The following is a 16403-nucleotide window of genomic DNA, read 5'->3' on the forward strand; positions in this document are numbered from 1 at the left end:
GAGACTAACAGAGGTGGTTTGCCAGTGCCTTCCTCTGCACAGCAACCCTGGTATTCCTTGGTGGTCTCCCATCCAAATACTAACCAGGGCTGACCCTGCTTAGCTTCTGAGATCTGACGAGATCAGGCTAGCCTGGGCCATCCAGCTCAGGGCTAGTTTGCAATTAGGCTGTCAGAAAAGAAATAGCTTAAATACTGAGCACAGATAGAACATATTCATATTTGCTTTGTGTTTTTTAATTGTTATGACTAATTGAATGTTTAAAAATATATTCCTTGTTTCAATTGTTACTTTCAAGAATTTTTATGTTCTTGTGAATATACTTTGGATCATATCAATGGCTGAAGTCCTTAACATACTGTACAGTCCCAGTAAAAAATTTTTGGCTGTCAAGTCACAGCTGACTTATGGCGACCCTGTATGATTTTCAAGGCAAGAGATGCTGGTGGTTTTCCACTGTCTGCCTCCGAGTCACGCCCCTGGTATTCCTTGGAGGTCTCCCATTCACATACTTGCCAGGGTCGAGGCTGAGAGTGTGTGACTGGCCCAAGGTCACCCAGCAAGTTTCCATGGCAGAGTGGGGTTTCGAATATGAGTTTCCCAGATCCTAGTCCAACACCTTAACCACTATACCATGCTGGCTCTCATACTGGCTCCCAGTAACATACTTTACAGTAAATGTGTTTAAGAGCATATTTGTTTATTTATTTATTTTACTTAATTTCATTTATACTTCCCTTTACAGTAAATATGCTTAAGAGCAGGCTATTCATATATTTATTTTTGACTTAATTTCATTTATACCTCACCTTTCTCCCCAATGGGGACCCAAAATAGCTTACAACATTTTGACCTTTTCCATTTTATCTTCACAACAACCCTGTGAAGTAGGTTAGACTGAGTGTGTGTGACTGAGAAAGTCACTCAGCAAGCTTGCATGGCACAGAGGGGATTCAAATGAGTCTTCCAGTTCCTCGTCTGTAACCACTAGACCATACTGGTTCTCAGGGTATTATACTGAAATAGTCTAATAGCTTGGATTGATGACAAGACTGGTTTGCAGTGTTGCTAACAATAATTTAAAGGGGCAGAACACTTATTTCAGAATAAAGCCTAGAATGTAACTTTTGTGTAAGATCTTTTTGTCTTTTGCGTTACAGAACTTGATTATGTTTAAACGGAATGGAGGATCAAACTATCTGGCTGAGTAATTATTTGGTTGACTGTGGTCACTCCAGTTGCTCCTTCAAGTAACATGGTGTGTTGGGATTAGTGTAAGAATGATGTTAACTCCTGGTGTGCCCCTTAGTCCAATTTATGTTCCCCTAGCAATCTTACTGAGTTCAGTCAGTACATGAGCATAAGCAACCCATGTCTCACAATGCTACGTTGCTTCCGTTGTTCTAATGGGGATACTTTTTGTTTTTAACTATCACACACTTGTATGTAGATTCGGTATTAATTTCAGCAATTTAATCAAAACTCTTCCAGATCTACTTGCACCACTTGGCAAAATAAAAGAATTTGAAGGAAAGATGCTTGAGGGGGGGAATCCAGAGCTTTGGTGCATAATATAAGAGAAATCCATTGTGATGTGGGTAATGCTCTTAAAGTAAGGACCATCCCTTTACAATAGGAGACATCTGGCGCCGCTTGCTCTTCTCTCGCCTGAGGCGTTTTTGCATGACTATAAAGAGCAACAGGCTAACGACCTTGGGCCGTCACCAAGGCTGGCCCTTCGCCAAAGATTGGAAGGGGTTTCTCAAGACAAAAGCGCTCTGAGGGGCACGTCAGGCATGGCCGCAGAAGCCAAGCCTAGGCGGCGCGGCTACCTGCCGAGGTGGGTGCTCCGAGTCCCGCTTCACCAGGAAGGAGGGAAGCGAACGGCCCACCTCGCAGTCCCAAGTTCTCCGGCAGGTGGCTGAGAGCAGGCAGCCGAGGGCAGCAGCGCAGCTCGGGGGAGGGCCGGGCCGGGCCGGGCCGGGCGGGGAGGCGGCGCCGGCCCAGCTAGGACGGCCCCGCTCCCCTCGCAAAGCGGCTCGCGAGCTGGTCGCAGCGCGCCGCCAGGGAGGCAGCGGCAGCGGGCGGACCTCCCTGCCGCTTGAGCCCCGGCGGAGGGGAGACGCCTCGGGGCCCCCGGAGGAGCGGCGGGCCGGCGGGCGGCGCCCATGACTTGGACGAGCAGCATGAGCAGCGGCTACAGCAGCTGGGAGGAGTCGGAGTCCGAGGAGTTTTTCTTCACCGCCCGCACGTCTTTCTTCAGGAGCCCCCTCGGCAAAGCCAAGCAGAGCCTGCAAGTGAGTGCGGCGGGGTCCGAACCGCCTCTCTCTCTCTGTCTTCCCCCCCCCCCCGGCTTCCTGGGCGGCGCGCTGGGCCGGCGGGACTCCCGGGGCTGGTGCCGGTCCCACGCCGAGCGCTTTGCCCTGGCCTGACCCGCCGCAGGCCGCGCCTTCCCACGTGTCCAGTAGAAGCCTTTGCCCCTTGGGCTTCTGCCGGAAAGGGCCGCCCGTTACTGCGCCGCGTTTCGGCGGTGGCAGAGGCCGGGTGAAAGCTTTGGATTGCCGTTGGCCTCCGCGAGCGGCGTCTGGGAAGCCGAGCCAAACGGCCGGTTTGGGCCGCCTGCCCGCTATGCCTCTCTCTCCCTCTCTCCCTTCTCCCTTTGCCCTGGTCAAAGCCACGTGCAGGTCTCCGCGAGCGTTGGGCGGGCGTTTGAGGGGGAACTTTGTCAGAAGTTGTCTGAGGGGGAATGGAGGGGGCAGCCCTCCTGGTGGGCTCGAAAGTGGCTTTCTCAGTGTGTCTCGTCGTTTGGTTTGGGAAGCCGCATGGCCTTCCAAGCTCGCCTCTCCTTAGAAAATTATAGGAGTTACGGGAAAGGGCGTCAAAGGCAGGCCTTGAGTAGAATATCTATCCAGCATGCCCCGGGCTTCGTTCAGGTTTATTTATTATGCTAAAAGGTCGTCTTTGTCATTTCAAAGTTTAAATTCGGTCAGAAATGGTAATCGAGGTAGGAATGTGTTATTAGAAGGTGCAATTTTTAAAGTAGCTGTTCTCGTTTCTTTTGATTCATTAACAACATTCAGAGGTGGGCACAAGTTACTGGTGGCCTCCTTTCAGTGTGATGCCACCCAGTGAAAAGTACTTACCAGTGTAGGGCCGTTGGTACATTTTGTGCTTCAGCTATCATAGTTAATATGGTATTGGTGCCCTAGTAAGTTCCTTGCAGTTTTGATACTGGCTAAATCCAGGTATTGAAGCAATGGACAAACAAGACAGATCTTTCTACAAACCTAAGAAAAGCTGCAGGTTGGCAGAAAAACGTGAAATTATTTTGCCAGCCTTCAACTGTAGCCGTGCAGCTAGGCCCAGCCCAGTGCAGTTTTACCAGGAAGAGGCTGCCAGAAGGAGGAACAGCTGAAGACATGTGGCAGATAAAAGTTGGTAGGCTGGTGGGTAGCAGGAAAAAGGGAGAAGCTATTATAGGGGCATTCAGGAAAGGGAAAAAAATGAGATGCCACCTTCAAGTATTTGCAGGTTCTCTGCTTGTATTTTATATTATGCTCCAGTGAATGTCTGAGGTACTGCACAGAGCTGTTCCAGCTGCATATGATTGCACTGTTAATCTCTTTAACTGGTTTTAACTAAATGCACCCTGGCATAGTTGAAGTTTTGTCAGAATGATTCCTTCTGAATCATAGGGTGATATAGCTTTTCTGCATGCTGTTAGGGGGAAAGACAAGGCCTAGTGTATTGCCAAACATTGTTTTTCAAATTAGAATGGCATTACGCACAGGATCAGGATGACAACAATGGTTAAGAATGTAGCAGTCATCAGTGCTAGCTTGGTTTGGATGTAAGGCTCTAAGGTAAGCATAATCTATCCCTTCCATTACTGGAGGAGATGGCTGCAGCTATTCCTCATTGACTTTTTGGTATCCAAGGATTGTAACAGCTGCTAGAAGTCTGTAAGCAATGCCAGCCAGGATTCACTGAGATAACAATTGGGTGGTGTTTGGCCTGTAGTTTTTGGCACTGTTGGAAAGATGTGCACGGGAATTAATAGATAAGGATGACCAGTGTATTAGACAGGCACCATTAATGTATGTGGTGCCCCAAGTAGTTCACAATCTGAATTGAAAGAGAAGGGAGAGCAGGAAGAAGCAAGAGAAACTGGCAGGAGTGTGGCATTACATGTACTTAGGTTTTCTTTTTTTTTACCTTGTTTTTTGGTTGAGGTTTTATAAACCAAAGATTGAGGAATTTGAGAGGGGGAAAGAGTTGGCACTGTGCAGGTGTTCTGGGTTGGAATTGGAAACATAAATGAGGGTTAAGGGAGACTGGGTGGATTCATTTGAAAAGGTGGAAGAGTCAGAGGAGTGAGTCATAGATGGATATGCTGAGGATGTCAGGGCAGACAAAGAAAGGGAAAGGTGTATAGTTAAAGAATTTGTGAGTATAATACAGAAGTCTTGTTACTAGCAACACAAAATCTTTCTATATCATGCAGATGGGCATGCTTTTCTACCTCTGGCTTTTAGTGAGAGCCAGAGGGGCTGATAGTCTCTAAGTCAAGCAATCAAGGAGTAAGTATAACAGAGCAATCCTGAAGGGGGAGACCGGAGCTGCTCAGGAGCCAACATTCCCCCTATGTCAGCATAAGTGCCACTTGTGCCGGCTAAGTGGGCACGGATGCCGGCTGCAGGGCATTTATGCTGATGTAGGGGAGCCGCGCATCAGCACGAGGCTCAGGTGCCAGCACTACCTTGCTTAACCACCGTGTTATTTCACGGTGATTGTACATTGCAATTACGTATGGTTTTCTCCAACCTTGCAACTCCCTTTGCATGTTAGTGCTACCTTGCTGGCAGCGTTTTTCCAGTTCAAAACCTTGTGCTGGCGCCAGTGGGGGCATTCCTGGGGGCAGAGCTGATGTTAATCAACTCCCTAAGTCCTAAGGAACTCCCCTTTTTGCAAGCACCGAGTTACACCTGAAAAATGGCAGGCGTCGCCCCATGGCACTCTAGAGAGAGTTCCATGGGGTTTCTTTAGAAAATGTATTTTCGGCTTGCTGTGGTTGGCATGGCTGCACTGTCCCCGGCCGCTCTGGAACTCCCCCTCCCTTAAGATTAGGCTGAAAATCTTGTATCTTCCATTAGTAGTGTCTTAAATAGCTGAAACTCATTATTTGACAGAAGAGTTAATATATTTCACTAGTGCAGATAAATTTAGGCTAAGGGATCTTTACTGTTATGTAGATGTTATCAAACTGCATCTCTGTTTGGTGTTTTGGTTCCTTCCTCTTCCCTGTCTTTAAGCAAAAAATTGTGGCCTCACAAGAATGAACCATATTGATACTGCTTTTTTTCTTATATTTTTTCAAAAGCTAGGTTGAAGGGTAAGAAAAATATTGGTCTCTATTAATTGGGCTGTTGTAATGATTATTTGGATTTCACATGTGACGTGCTTTGAGCAGTGGAAGAAGTGCTGAAATTTTAATTACATACCTGGCCTTTTAGGAGACTCCTTGTGGTAGTACTCAACGGTATACCATTATTGTCCCAAATTTAGTGGTTCTTCTTTAAGGATGTTGTAACTTGTTGAGTGATTCTTGAGCAAGATAATTGAGGATTGAGGTAATTATTACTTTTTACATGAGCTTTGTGTTCTCTCTAAGGAAGCATGTAAAATCTGCAGGGATGTTTTGTTAATCCTTTTTTGTAAATATAATTTTAGCAATGATGTGAAAATGGTCCGTTGTGCTCTTAGGTGAACTTTGGTATGTAGTAAACCGAAATGTGTCTGCATTCTTGAATTATAAAGTTGTGTACGCTTGCATTTCTTTACTATGTTCTTTAATGAAGGTGTGCACAATTGCTTAAGTTTGACAAAATGCTCAATTTTTGGAGTTTTTGCCAGATGAAGTTGTTATGTGACCACTTCATTTGGCACCACATAACAACGTATTACATTTTTCAACACACTAGTATCTTAGAGCTGTGGAAGTGGTTTGGTAGTAGCATGTGTGGTGGGTGTAGCTGATCAGTCCTGTGACTGCTACATGCTGAATCACAGGGCACATTGAGTCAGCTTCCCATTTCATCAGGTGAAGCATTTGAACCAGTCAGTTCCAATGCTCCCTTTCCTCCCTTCCCAATCTCTTGTGCTAACCAGAGTGAATTTAGTTTGTGAATTGCTGCAAAAAAATTTCCTTGTATTGAAACAGTGAATTATTTTTTGCAGTGTTGAAGCAGTTTTGTAGGGTCTCTTCGTAGCTGTTCAAGTAAGGATGGTTTGCTGCTGCAATCTATGTGCCTGAGTATCCCTTTGGAATAGGAGATGAGCATATTGGCATAGAGGTTAGAGGAAGAAGGAAATACAAATTGACACACCCATCTGTAAGCACTCTGGGCTGTGCAATGTAATTATTCTAGACTTGTGGAGATGGTAGTATAAATTGTTGGCATTTCTCTGTCTGTTTAAAGATGTCAAGTGTGTATGTCTTTCTCTTCTTTATATTCAAACATTCTCCAAGAAGTACTCATGGTCTTCAAAAACATGTTTTTCAGATATATTAAAATAAGATGTCATCTGTGTCCAGATGTAGGAAAGCTACAGCTTCGATTGTTTGGGATTCACTTCATGTATATGAAAGAGAGGGTGTGGCTCAGTGGTGGAGCATCTGCTTGGCGTATGGAAAGTTGCTGGCTGGATGTCCGCTTTTGTGGTTAACAGGATTGGGTAGTAGGTGATAAGAAAATACCTCTGGTTGAGACTCTGGAGAACTTCTTCCAGTCAGAGTAGACAATACTAACCTTGATATACAAATAGTCTCAGTATAGTACACCTTCATGTGCCCAAACATTGTGTGTTCAGCACTATATGTGCAAAGGGCACAAATTGTTGAACATTCGTACCTAGATGGAGCGTGAGAGCCTGGAGCAGCTTAGGCAGCATTTTAAAGATTTTGGTGAGCCAGAGCAGTCGTTTTCTCACTAGTATGATGTACCTGACCGGACTGGCTTACTTCCTGCCTTTGGCTTAAAGACGTAAACCCTTATGTGTACAAACACTGTGTTTGGTAATCACATCCTTCAAGTAGGCAATAATAATAAGAAAAAAACCCAATAAGTTCTTTCAAACAATTAACATTTCAGCAGGTTGCTTATTTAAGGATATAGCATTTCTTAAGCTCATCTCCTTCTTTTCTCATAGTTTATATGCATAAAACAATACCATTTATTAAAAACCCAGATTCTAATGACAGTAATGAATGGTGGTTCATACAAACTGAGCATACTGACAATTCTCCTTTAAATATACATTATTATTGCCTATTTCTAGCTTCATTATTTCGGTAAATAGTTGGATAAATATTCCTAAAGCTTTTTAGACAGTAGATCCAACCATGTTATGATGACTAAGATGGAAAATCTAGTTTTCTATTTTGTCTTGTATAAAGCAAGGGTAGTGGAAAAATGGGCCTATAAAAGATATGCGCGATATTCAGGAATGGTTAGCTATTGTTTTGTTTCTATATTGGTATAGTTCCAATACTTCATACTTGCATTCAAGTAATAGTATTGGGCTCTTTCACAACTGCTTTATTTATGCATTGGCATAAAAATTCGACCTGAGTTTGATCCCAACGGAAGTTGGTTTCAGGTAGCCAGCTCAAGGTTGACTCAGCCTTCCATCCTTCCGAGGTCGGTGAAATGAGTACCCAGCTTGCTGGGGGTAAAGGGAAGATGACTGGGGAAGGCACTGGCAAACCACCCCGCAAACAAAGTCTGCCTTGGAAACGTCAGGATGTGACGTCACCCCATGGGTCAGGAATGACCTGGTGCTTGCACAGGGGACCTTTACCTTTACCTATAAAAATTTGACCAAAGATGCATCTTGGTTCCATTCTGCAAAGAAAGGATTAACTGGCTTTTGTTTAGGATATCAGTTTTCGGTATAGGCTGTGGAAACAATCCAGGTACTTGGTTTCAAATGACATGAGACATTACTGAAGAGAAAGTAATGTGGGGGAGACATTGGGTTGAATCCCAGAACCATGTACGGTCCTTGAGAATGGGAAGAAATCCTTTCCACGATCTTGCGAGCTTTTGCTTCATTTGTGGAACAACTTTTGTAAGAGAAGAGGAAAATAAATTTGCTGGGCTTAAGTAGTGACGCAGTAGTCATCAGGAACACTGTACTCCATTTCTCAGTCCACCTTAATTTACCTACAGATCAAATCTTGCAGATAGTCCATTTTTATTATTTGAAATAATGATTGGAGGAGGACACTTTGTTAGCTGTAAAGCTCCTGACACGGTCCTGTGGTTGTTGCAGTAACTAGCATAATCTGGCAGAAAGGATAGGATGGTTTTTACCACTAATTCCTTCTTGGTCTGTCTGTCTTAGAGTGTTAACATGTCTAAATAATCGTGAACAAAGTACAAGTAATTTGAGGATTTATGCTATGTACGCTATGGTAACCCCAACCCCTTTGACTATCCCTGTTTGTCTTTAGTGGATCTGAAACAGGCACAATAGCAGCTGAAGCTTTGGTTGAATTGCTGAAAGGATTTAGTGGGCCTATCCCTTGGCATTCTGTATCTCTTACATGAAGATTTGTTTAGACTTTGTAATTTGGTACTCAGTATGAGAACAAGTTCCTATTTCCCTTGGTTTATAAACACAAAGATTAGGATGTTCAGTGACTTGTGTGATCAGATTGGTTATACATTCCTGATTCCTTTCACATATAAAACTAAAATAGCTTGCAGGTACTAACTTAAATCTACAAAGATAAACACACTGGATAATTATGGAATGTTTTGTTTAGTGAACTGCCATATATAGAGTTTTGTTCTAGTTCTCTCATTGTTGCCATTGTGCTATTAGGGGATTCATTTCAGTTGGTTAATTGCATAGGTTCATAATGCATAGGTTCAAAGCGTTCCCTTGGTTTGTAACTCTGAGAAACGCTGTAAAATATCATGAGGTTACTTATAACAGAAGAAAACACCACACTGTGTCAACTATTTCTAGCTGTAGTTGGAAAGAATTAAGAGCTAAGCTGCCGGGTACAACCCCCCTACATGCTAGCTGCTGAACAGTTGAGGTACATGAACAGTTTTGTAAACTTCAAGGGCATACCTAGACTGCAAGCTGATAGTAGTGCTTTCAGGGTCCGTTCTGCAGCAGAGGCTGGATCTGAAGCAAGAAGTTCCTGGTTCACTGTTTAGTCTTTTAAACTGAATACAAACACATGTATATGAACTTTGTTGCATAGATACCTTTTAGAGCATGGTGTTCCCATTCAACTTACCCAACATCAGTCAGTGTATCTGTGGTTCAGAATTCCTAAGCAGGAATAATGAAAGGATTCCAAAGTACATGCAGAGTGCTTTCCCCTCACTACTAAACAACTGCAGGCTCCTCTCCCTCCACAAAACTAAGCAAGCATAATGGTTTATTTCCTAGGTTTAAATCCCCATCATCTTGCTGTTTAGGAAATATTTATTTATTTACATTATTTATGGTTTGCCTTTCTCACTGGGATTTAAGGCAGATTACACAGAGTGAGTCAATACAATCAACAAGATGGAACATTCAATAAACAATGAAATGGGATTTGGGTTGTAGATACAATGAGAAATCTAAAACAAAACCCAGAACTGAAGTAAAGCATAAGTGTTAACATGACAGAACTATACAACGGGAGCCAACCCACAGCAAACTGTACACAGTAGTACAGACCACAGTTATCAGTAACTTATCCAGGTAACTTTGTGAAGCCTTTTGTAACAGTACTACCTTATTGCATGTGTAGAAAAGCCCTCTTGAATAGTTCAGTTTTGCATAGTTTGTGGAAAGCCAGGAAAATGGGAGCCTTCCTGGTTTCCTCAGACAGGCCATTCCACAAGGGGAGGGCCACTACAGAGATGGCACATGTATGGGCAGTTGTTGACTGCCCATTTGCAAGTTGGCACCTGCTACAGAATGCCTTGCTCAGATGAGCAAAGCTGTTGTAGCAGAGCATAGGGGGAGAAATGGCTTCGCAGATATGAGGGGTTTATATATGATAGCCAATACTTAAATTGATCCCGGTAACTGCTGGGCAGCCAGTGGAGTGACTGTAGATTGGGGGTAATATGAATGCTCCCTCTAGGTCCCAATAATAGCTGAGCTGTGGCATTGTGCACCAACTGGAGTTTTCCAAATTGATTTTTAAGGGAGACCAATGTACACTGCATTACAATAGTCTAGTCTTAATCTCATCGTGGCATGGATCCAGGTGGTCAGATCAGCCATATCAAAGTAAGGGGTCATTTTTCGAGCTAGGCTGAGTTAGAAGAAAGCCTATTTTGCAACTGCATTAAACTTGCTTCTCCAGCAATTATGTTGGGTCCAGTATACCCGAGGCTCTTGACTAAGTTGGCAGGGGTCATCTGAACCCCATCAAAAGTGGGGAGCATAATGTCCTTCAAGACCTTATGCTTTCCCAACCAGCATTACTTCTGTCTTTCCAGGGTTTAGTTTCAATTTGTTCACTCTTAGTCATTTCACCACAGCCACCAGGCAGTGGTTTAGGACCTTTACCGCATCACCAGGAGATTTAGATAAGCTCCATCAGCATACTGCAACCAAACACAGTGTGCACATATACAAAAAAGATTCTTTCCCACCCTACCCACCTTTTAACAGACTAGGTTTTTTGCCTATTATGCTCCATCCAGATAAATTTTGTTCTCCACCAAGGCCTAGCCCAGGACTACTATTTTCAGTAGGAGGACTGAGAAAAGACAAGTACTTTTGAGCATGTGCAGAATGCATTTACTTCATCACTTGATGGTTGCAGCTCCTGCTTCCCCACATGCTGTGTTTGGAATTCATGAACATGTTGCTGCTGAGCTCAAGATTAATCAGGGGTTTCAATATTATAATTATTTCCCATTCCCCTCCCCCGCCATATATTTCAGGGGTCCCCATTGCTCTGTCTAACACTGCTGTTGGCTCAAAATATATGTATTTAAAAGAGACAAATACAGAAGACAAAGATCGTTTGTAGGTTTAATAAATTAAAGTGTGCGATGCTGAAGAAAATCTTGTCCTCTCCCCTTCCTCCCATCTCCTGCACTGTACAGCTATTACCGGGTTTTCCATAGGGTGAGAGACATAACTAGCCAGTGGTGAAAGCATCTCATTCATATTTAATACCAAGCTTCTTGGGGGAGAAAAATCAGCATATGCATAAAAACTGCACATTATGCCAGTTTCTCTGTCTCTGTGACAGTTTACATAGTTAAGGGTCAAAATGTATAATTTTAGTGTCTCCAACTATATCTACAGTATGGGTCTCAAAAGATGAGGACTATAAAAACACAGGGAATCCACAGTGAAACACAGGAGCGCAGCCAGCTGGATGACATGTACAGAGAGGGGACATAGCCTGTGGGAAGCTGGAGGGCATGCATGTGTGCATGAACATATATGTGCACGTGTGCAAGGTAGGCCACTTTAAAGGAACTTGTTGCTGAACCCTGCCAGTCTCCCAAAGCCCACATCATTGCCATATCTGGTGAGACTGAACAGCTGTTATCCCTGATGAACTACCATTAACTTACTCACAGACAGACCGGACTGAGTCTGCCTAGAGGAAGTTGAAGAGGACAGATGATAGGAATAGTGCCCTGCTGTGGAAACTAATTTGCTGGTGGCCACCACCCCAGTCACTTGGGGATAGGGGGTTGTTGTGAGATCACCAGCATGCCAGTCCTGCTTCTGGTAGCTGCTGTTGCTTGTTGAAGTGTAGGTCTACCTCCAGTGGATCTGTGGCTGCAAAATGATTTCTGTACAGAGAGGTTCTGGCAGTACTATCCTCTTTATGTCTGCTGGGAAGTACGTCCCACTACTCTTGGTTGTATAGAATTGCAGCCAGCAGGCTCACATGTCTGGTAAATAAAGCATTATGTCTCAGCCTTGCATCCTGAAAATCAAGATGCCATTTTTTCCCTTGTTATATGATAGAAATTTAGCCAGTGCAGCTTTTTCCAGAAAGTAGATGGAGTTTAAGGAAAATCTTAATGGCGCTAAATTTCTAAGGCTCTCTTTTACTTAGAAGATGTCCTATCATTCTCAATTGTTCTTACTTTGAGGAAGTGGTTTGAGGAACTGATTTGGAGGTTTTCCTATCTCCAGTCAGCCCAGCATTAAGTGGTACAGCTGCTGTCATTGCGGGAGTGTTTCAGAGCCCAACATAATGACCCTTAGGCAGGTTTGTTTGGAAGTAAATCATAGAGTGGGTAGCAGTTGTTGCTCCCAGGTAGGTATACTTGGAATTTCAACTTTGAAGTGTATGCAAGCCTCAGAGGTTGAGGTTTTAGGGGGGAGGTTATTTTTAGATAAGGATTTTGAGAAGTATGGGATTGCTTTCCGATAAAGATCGTAATTTGTTTATCTGTGAGTGCCAGGATATTTTTTCCCTCCCTTTAAGTCAGTGGCTTACTTTTAGGATAGCCTGGCTGTCAGCCATGATGAAGAGGATAGAAACCATGTTAGAAACAGTAGAGTGTTCTAGGTTGCAGCCATGGAACTACCAGATTTAGGTGGGGGGTGGAAGGTGTGTGCATGCATGTACACTGTCATTAAAAATGATGTGTGCCACTTTTGTGCCTGGCTGCCTTCCCTTGAGGGAGGTGGTAGAGGTGACACCTACCTGCTGGCTTCCTTAATGAAGCCTCAGCTGGAGGGAAGGGAGTTTGTGTCATCTGTCTTTCTTTGTCCTTCCTGAATTCTAAGAGTTTCTCCTGGTCACAGCTCTTCTATAAGTGACTTTCCAACCCTGCATGCGTTCGTCTCTTCTGCCTGATCCCCATTCCCATGAGACTTAGCTCTCTTATCTTAGGGCAGGTAGGTGGCCCTGGCAATAGTGTCTATTTATACTTACTCCAAGTGTAGTGGAAGCAATCTTCTGTCACCAGAGCAAAGCAGCAAGTACTTTTCAGGTGAAGTGGCCATTTGCTAAATCTGACCACTTTCCATATTTTACTTGACACCTGCTTGATGTCATCTGCTAGACAGAGTTTAATGTTGTGCTCCATCTGAGCTTCTACCTACCAGTCTTATAAAACCTCTCTCTCTCTCTCTTTTTTTTTTTGAGAGGGTATACTACTAAAGGAAGAACTCGGTGAATCTTTGGGCTTCCTGGAACAGTTAGTTTTCCACGTTATTGCATTGCAATTTCAAAGGTTTATCAGAAGACCGCAACATATCTTAAAGTAAGCATTGGTTCGTCTGCGGTCTTCTGTGCAGTCCCACATTGGGGACTGCGCTTGCGCAGGCCAACCTCGGAAAGGATTCTTATAGCTTCTTAATCCGATAGGGGGCGCCGAGACGCCATTGCGCATGCGTCCGCCTTCCCGCCCTATGACGTGGCGTAACGGCGCCCCCTCTCCCAGTTCGTTCTTTGCCGCCAGAAAGAAAGGACGTCCTTCGCTTCACAGCTCACGGTTAGAATTATCTGTAAAAAAAAAAAAAAAGAGAGAACATTGAGAAAAGGAGAGGAGTCATGGCGCAAGCGGCTTTATTTAAAAAATGCTTGCAATGCGACACAAAAATGTCTAAAACGGATGAGCATTCGCTTTGCGTGCTCTGCTTGGGTGAATCCCATAATGTAACTGCCTGTAAAATTTGCCTGCAATTTACTCCAAAGGCACGGGCCGATAGAGCTTCCCGTTTAAAAGCTTGGCTCTATGAGAAAATCTTGTCGGGCTATCAAATGCCGGCCTCGAAGTCATCGGCCGAGCGAGACCAAATGACGCAATCGGAATTGATCGGATCCGTGCGGTCGGAACCGACGCTAGCGTCCGCCTCTAAATCCCGCCCTCGTTCGCCGGTTCCGAATGAGAAAGCTAAGGGCACTGCTGAACCGCCCCCTAAGAAGGCGCGTGCCAAAACCAAGCACTTGAATAAGAAATCTAAGGAACCGAGAGTCACCGGTTCCAAAGCACCTGGGGATCCGAGTGTTAGGGAGGACGATCGTACTCCCCCTCCCCTCCGCACTCCCTCCCCTCATTTTGAAAAGGAATCTTCGGATTCGGACAATGACTTACCTGATTTGTTTTTGAAAGAGATACATGGCTCCCTGCAATCTGTTCCCAGCGAACATCAGATTCCAACATCGAATCTAGTGGGGTCTCAGAAGCAGTCCATACCCCCTGTAATGCCTCAGTGGTGGCCCCCTCAGTGGTATGGACCAATTCAAACAGCCCCTTGGCAAGGGTATCCTTATCCACCCTGGGGTCCCCAACCCCACCTGCCTCAACAGCCTCCATCTTGGCCTACTGAACAGTCTCAACCAGTGCTTTCACAAGAGGGACTACCCCTATTGGATCACCACTTATCTTTGGGTGTTTCTGAATTAGACCAAGACTCTCAGTCAGTTCGTTCTGAGCTGGGATTAGAGGATCCCTCTGAAGCCAGTCCAGATCTAGCCTCTGGAGATCACCTGCCGGGTCCCTCGGGTGAAGAGATTACCAGCTTTTCAGAACAAATGACCAGAGCAGCTAAAGCCTTAGGTTTGGATTCTAAATCCCTAGCACCTAAACCAAAGGAGAAAATATTGTCTCCTCTTTTTCCTCAAGCCTCTACTTCCACTGCTTTCCCAGTGTTAGAGGATTTTATGGACGTAGCTAAGAAAGTTTGGGAAAACCCTTCCTCTACTCCATCAACATCCAGGAAGGTAGATAGCATGTATAAAGTTCTTCCTACAGGATGTGAGTTTTTATTTTCACACCCAGTCCCTTCTTCAGTGATTGTGGCTGAATCACAAAACAAACGTCTAGGCAGCCATTCCTCACCGTCTGACAAGGACAGTAAGCGTATAGATGTTCTGAGCAGGAAAACTTATTCTGCAGACGCACTTGGCTTTCGTATTGGAAACTACCAAGCTATCATGTCAGCCTATCATCTTTTCCTCTGGGAGAAGATGTCTGTTTACCTGCAGGACCTGCCTGAAGAACAAAAGTCGCTAGCCAAGTTGGTAATATCTGAAGGGACTCAATTGGCTAGACATCAAATGAACGCTGGCAGACATGCCTCAGAGTCAGCTGCCAGAGGCATGGCCGCCTCAGTCTTCCTACGCAGATTTGCCTGGCTCCGATCTACGGCTTTATCCCAAGACGTCAGAAGTACCATTGAAGATCTACCTTTTGATGGCAAGGGCCTCTTCGCTGCGACCACCAATGACACCCTCAGCCAGCTTAAAAAGGAGAAACAAGATGCCAGGTACATGGGGGTATCTGTTCAAGTTCCTGGCAGTTTTCACAGACCACGCTATGGCTATAGGAATACTACCTACCAACCAAGGTTCCAGAGACCACCTCCTCCACCACCCAATTCTTATGGACAACAACGAGTGTTCCAGTCTTTCCAGCACCAGAACAGACGGAGATTTCCTAGGTCCAGGCCCACCGCCCCGAGGTCTCAATCCCCGAGAGGGCAAGGTCCCAAACCATCTTTCTGACTTGTTCCAGGTTAGGGACAGTTGTCCCTGCATATTTGGTGACCGTTTATCTTCCTTTTTCTCGGCCTGGGTGAACATAACCTCTGATGCTTGGGTTTTGCAACTTGTTTTACACGGGTATTCGTTAGAATTTCAATTTCTACCTAGTCTAGATCACCCCCCATTTGACAGTGGTCCAACATTGTCTCCAGCCTTACAAACTGCCCTAGAAGAGTTAGTTCTTAAAGGTGCAGTGCAACCTGTTGTAACTTCCTTTGAAGGTTTTTATTCTCGTTTATTTGTAGTTGACAAAAAAGATGGCGGTTTGCGCCCCATTCTTGATTTGAAAGGTTTTAATAAATGTTTACAGTATAAAAAGTTTAACATGTTAACTATTTGCAATGTTTTACAGTTATTAAAAATTGGTTGGTGGTATATTGTTATTGATTTGAAGGATGCTTATTTCCACGTTTCAATTAAGGAAGAACATCGAAAGTACTTACGTTTTGTAGTAGGGGACAAGGTGTTCCAATATGCAGTGTTACCTTTTGGGTTATCCACAGCTCCTCGTGTCTTCACCAAATGTATGGCCGTGGTGGTAGCTCACCTCCGTACCAAGGGTTGTGTGATTTTTCCTTATTTGGATGATTGGTTAGTGACAGCTCCTTCCATAGACCAGCTGATCTCTCAGAGGGAACTCATCCTGGACTGCCTGAATTCTTTGGGCCTTATGGTTAATTTTAAGAAATCAGCCCTTGTCCCGTCTCAAACAGCTAAATTCATTGGCACTTCTCTAGACTCTATTCTAGGTAAAGCAACCTTGCCCGTTGATAGAGCCCACAAATTATTGGGTGTAGTACGTTCCTTTTTAAATATGAGGCATCAATCGGCCTTGCGTATTCAGATACTT

At 44.4% G+C, this 16403-nt stretch overlaps 1 protein-coding gene across 1 annotated transcript in view; it reads left to right on the forward strand.

The window, feature by feature from the left end:
* Positions 1-2159: 2159 nt before the first annotated feature.
* The window catches only part of RASSF3 (Ras association domain family member 3), a 36499-nt gene continuing 22255 nt past the window's right edge, over positions 2160-16403 (forward strand). Inside the window, exon 1 of the mRNA XM_056847207.1 lies at positions 2160-2297. Coding sequence (XP_056703185.1) covers positions 2169-2297 — 129 coding nt within the window. The 5' untranslated portion in view covers positions 2160-2168. The remainder of the gene's footprint in view (positions 2298-16403) is intronic.

Source organism: Euleptes europaea, chromosome 3 (assembly GCF_029931775.1).
Source record: "Euleptes europaea isolate rEulEur1 chromosome 3, rEulEur1.hap1, whole genome shotgun sequence".
NCBI classification, from domain to species: Eukaryota; Metazoa; Chordata; class Lepidosauria; order Squamata; family Sphaerodactylidae; genus Euleptes; species Euleptes europaea.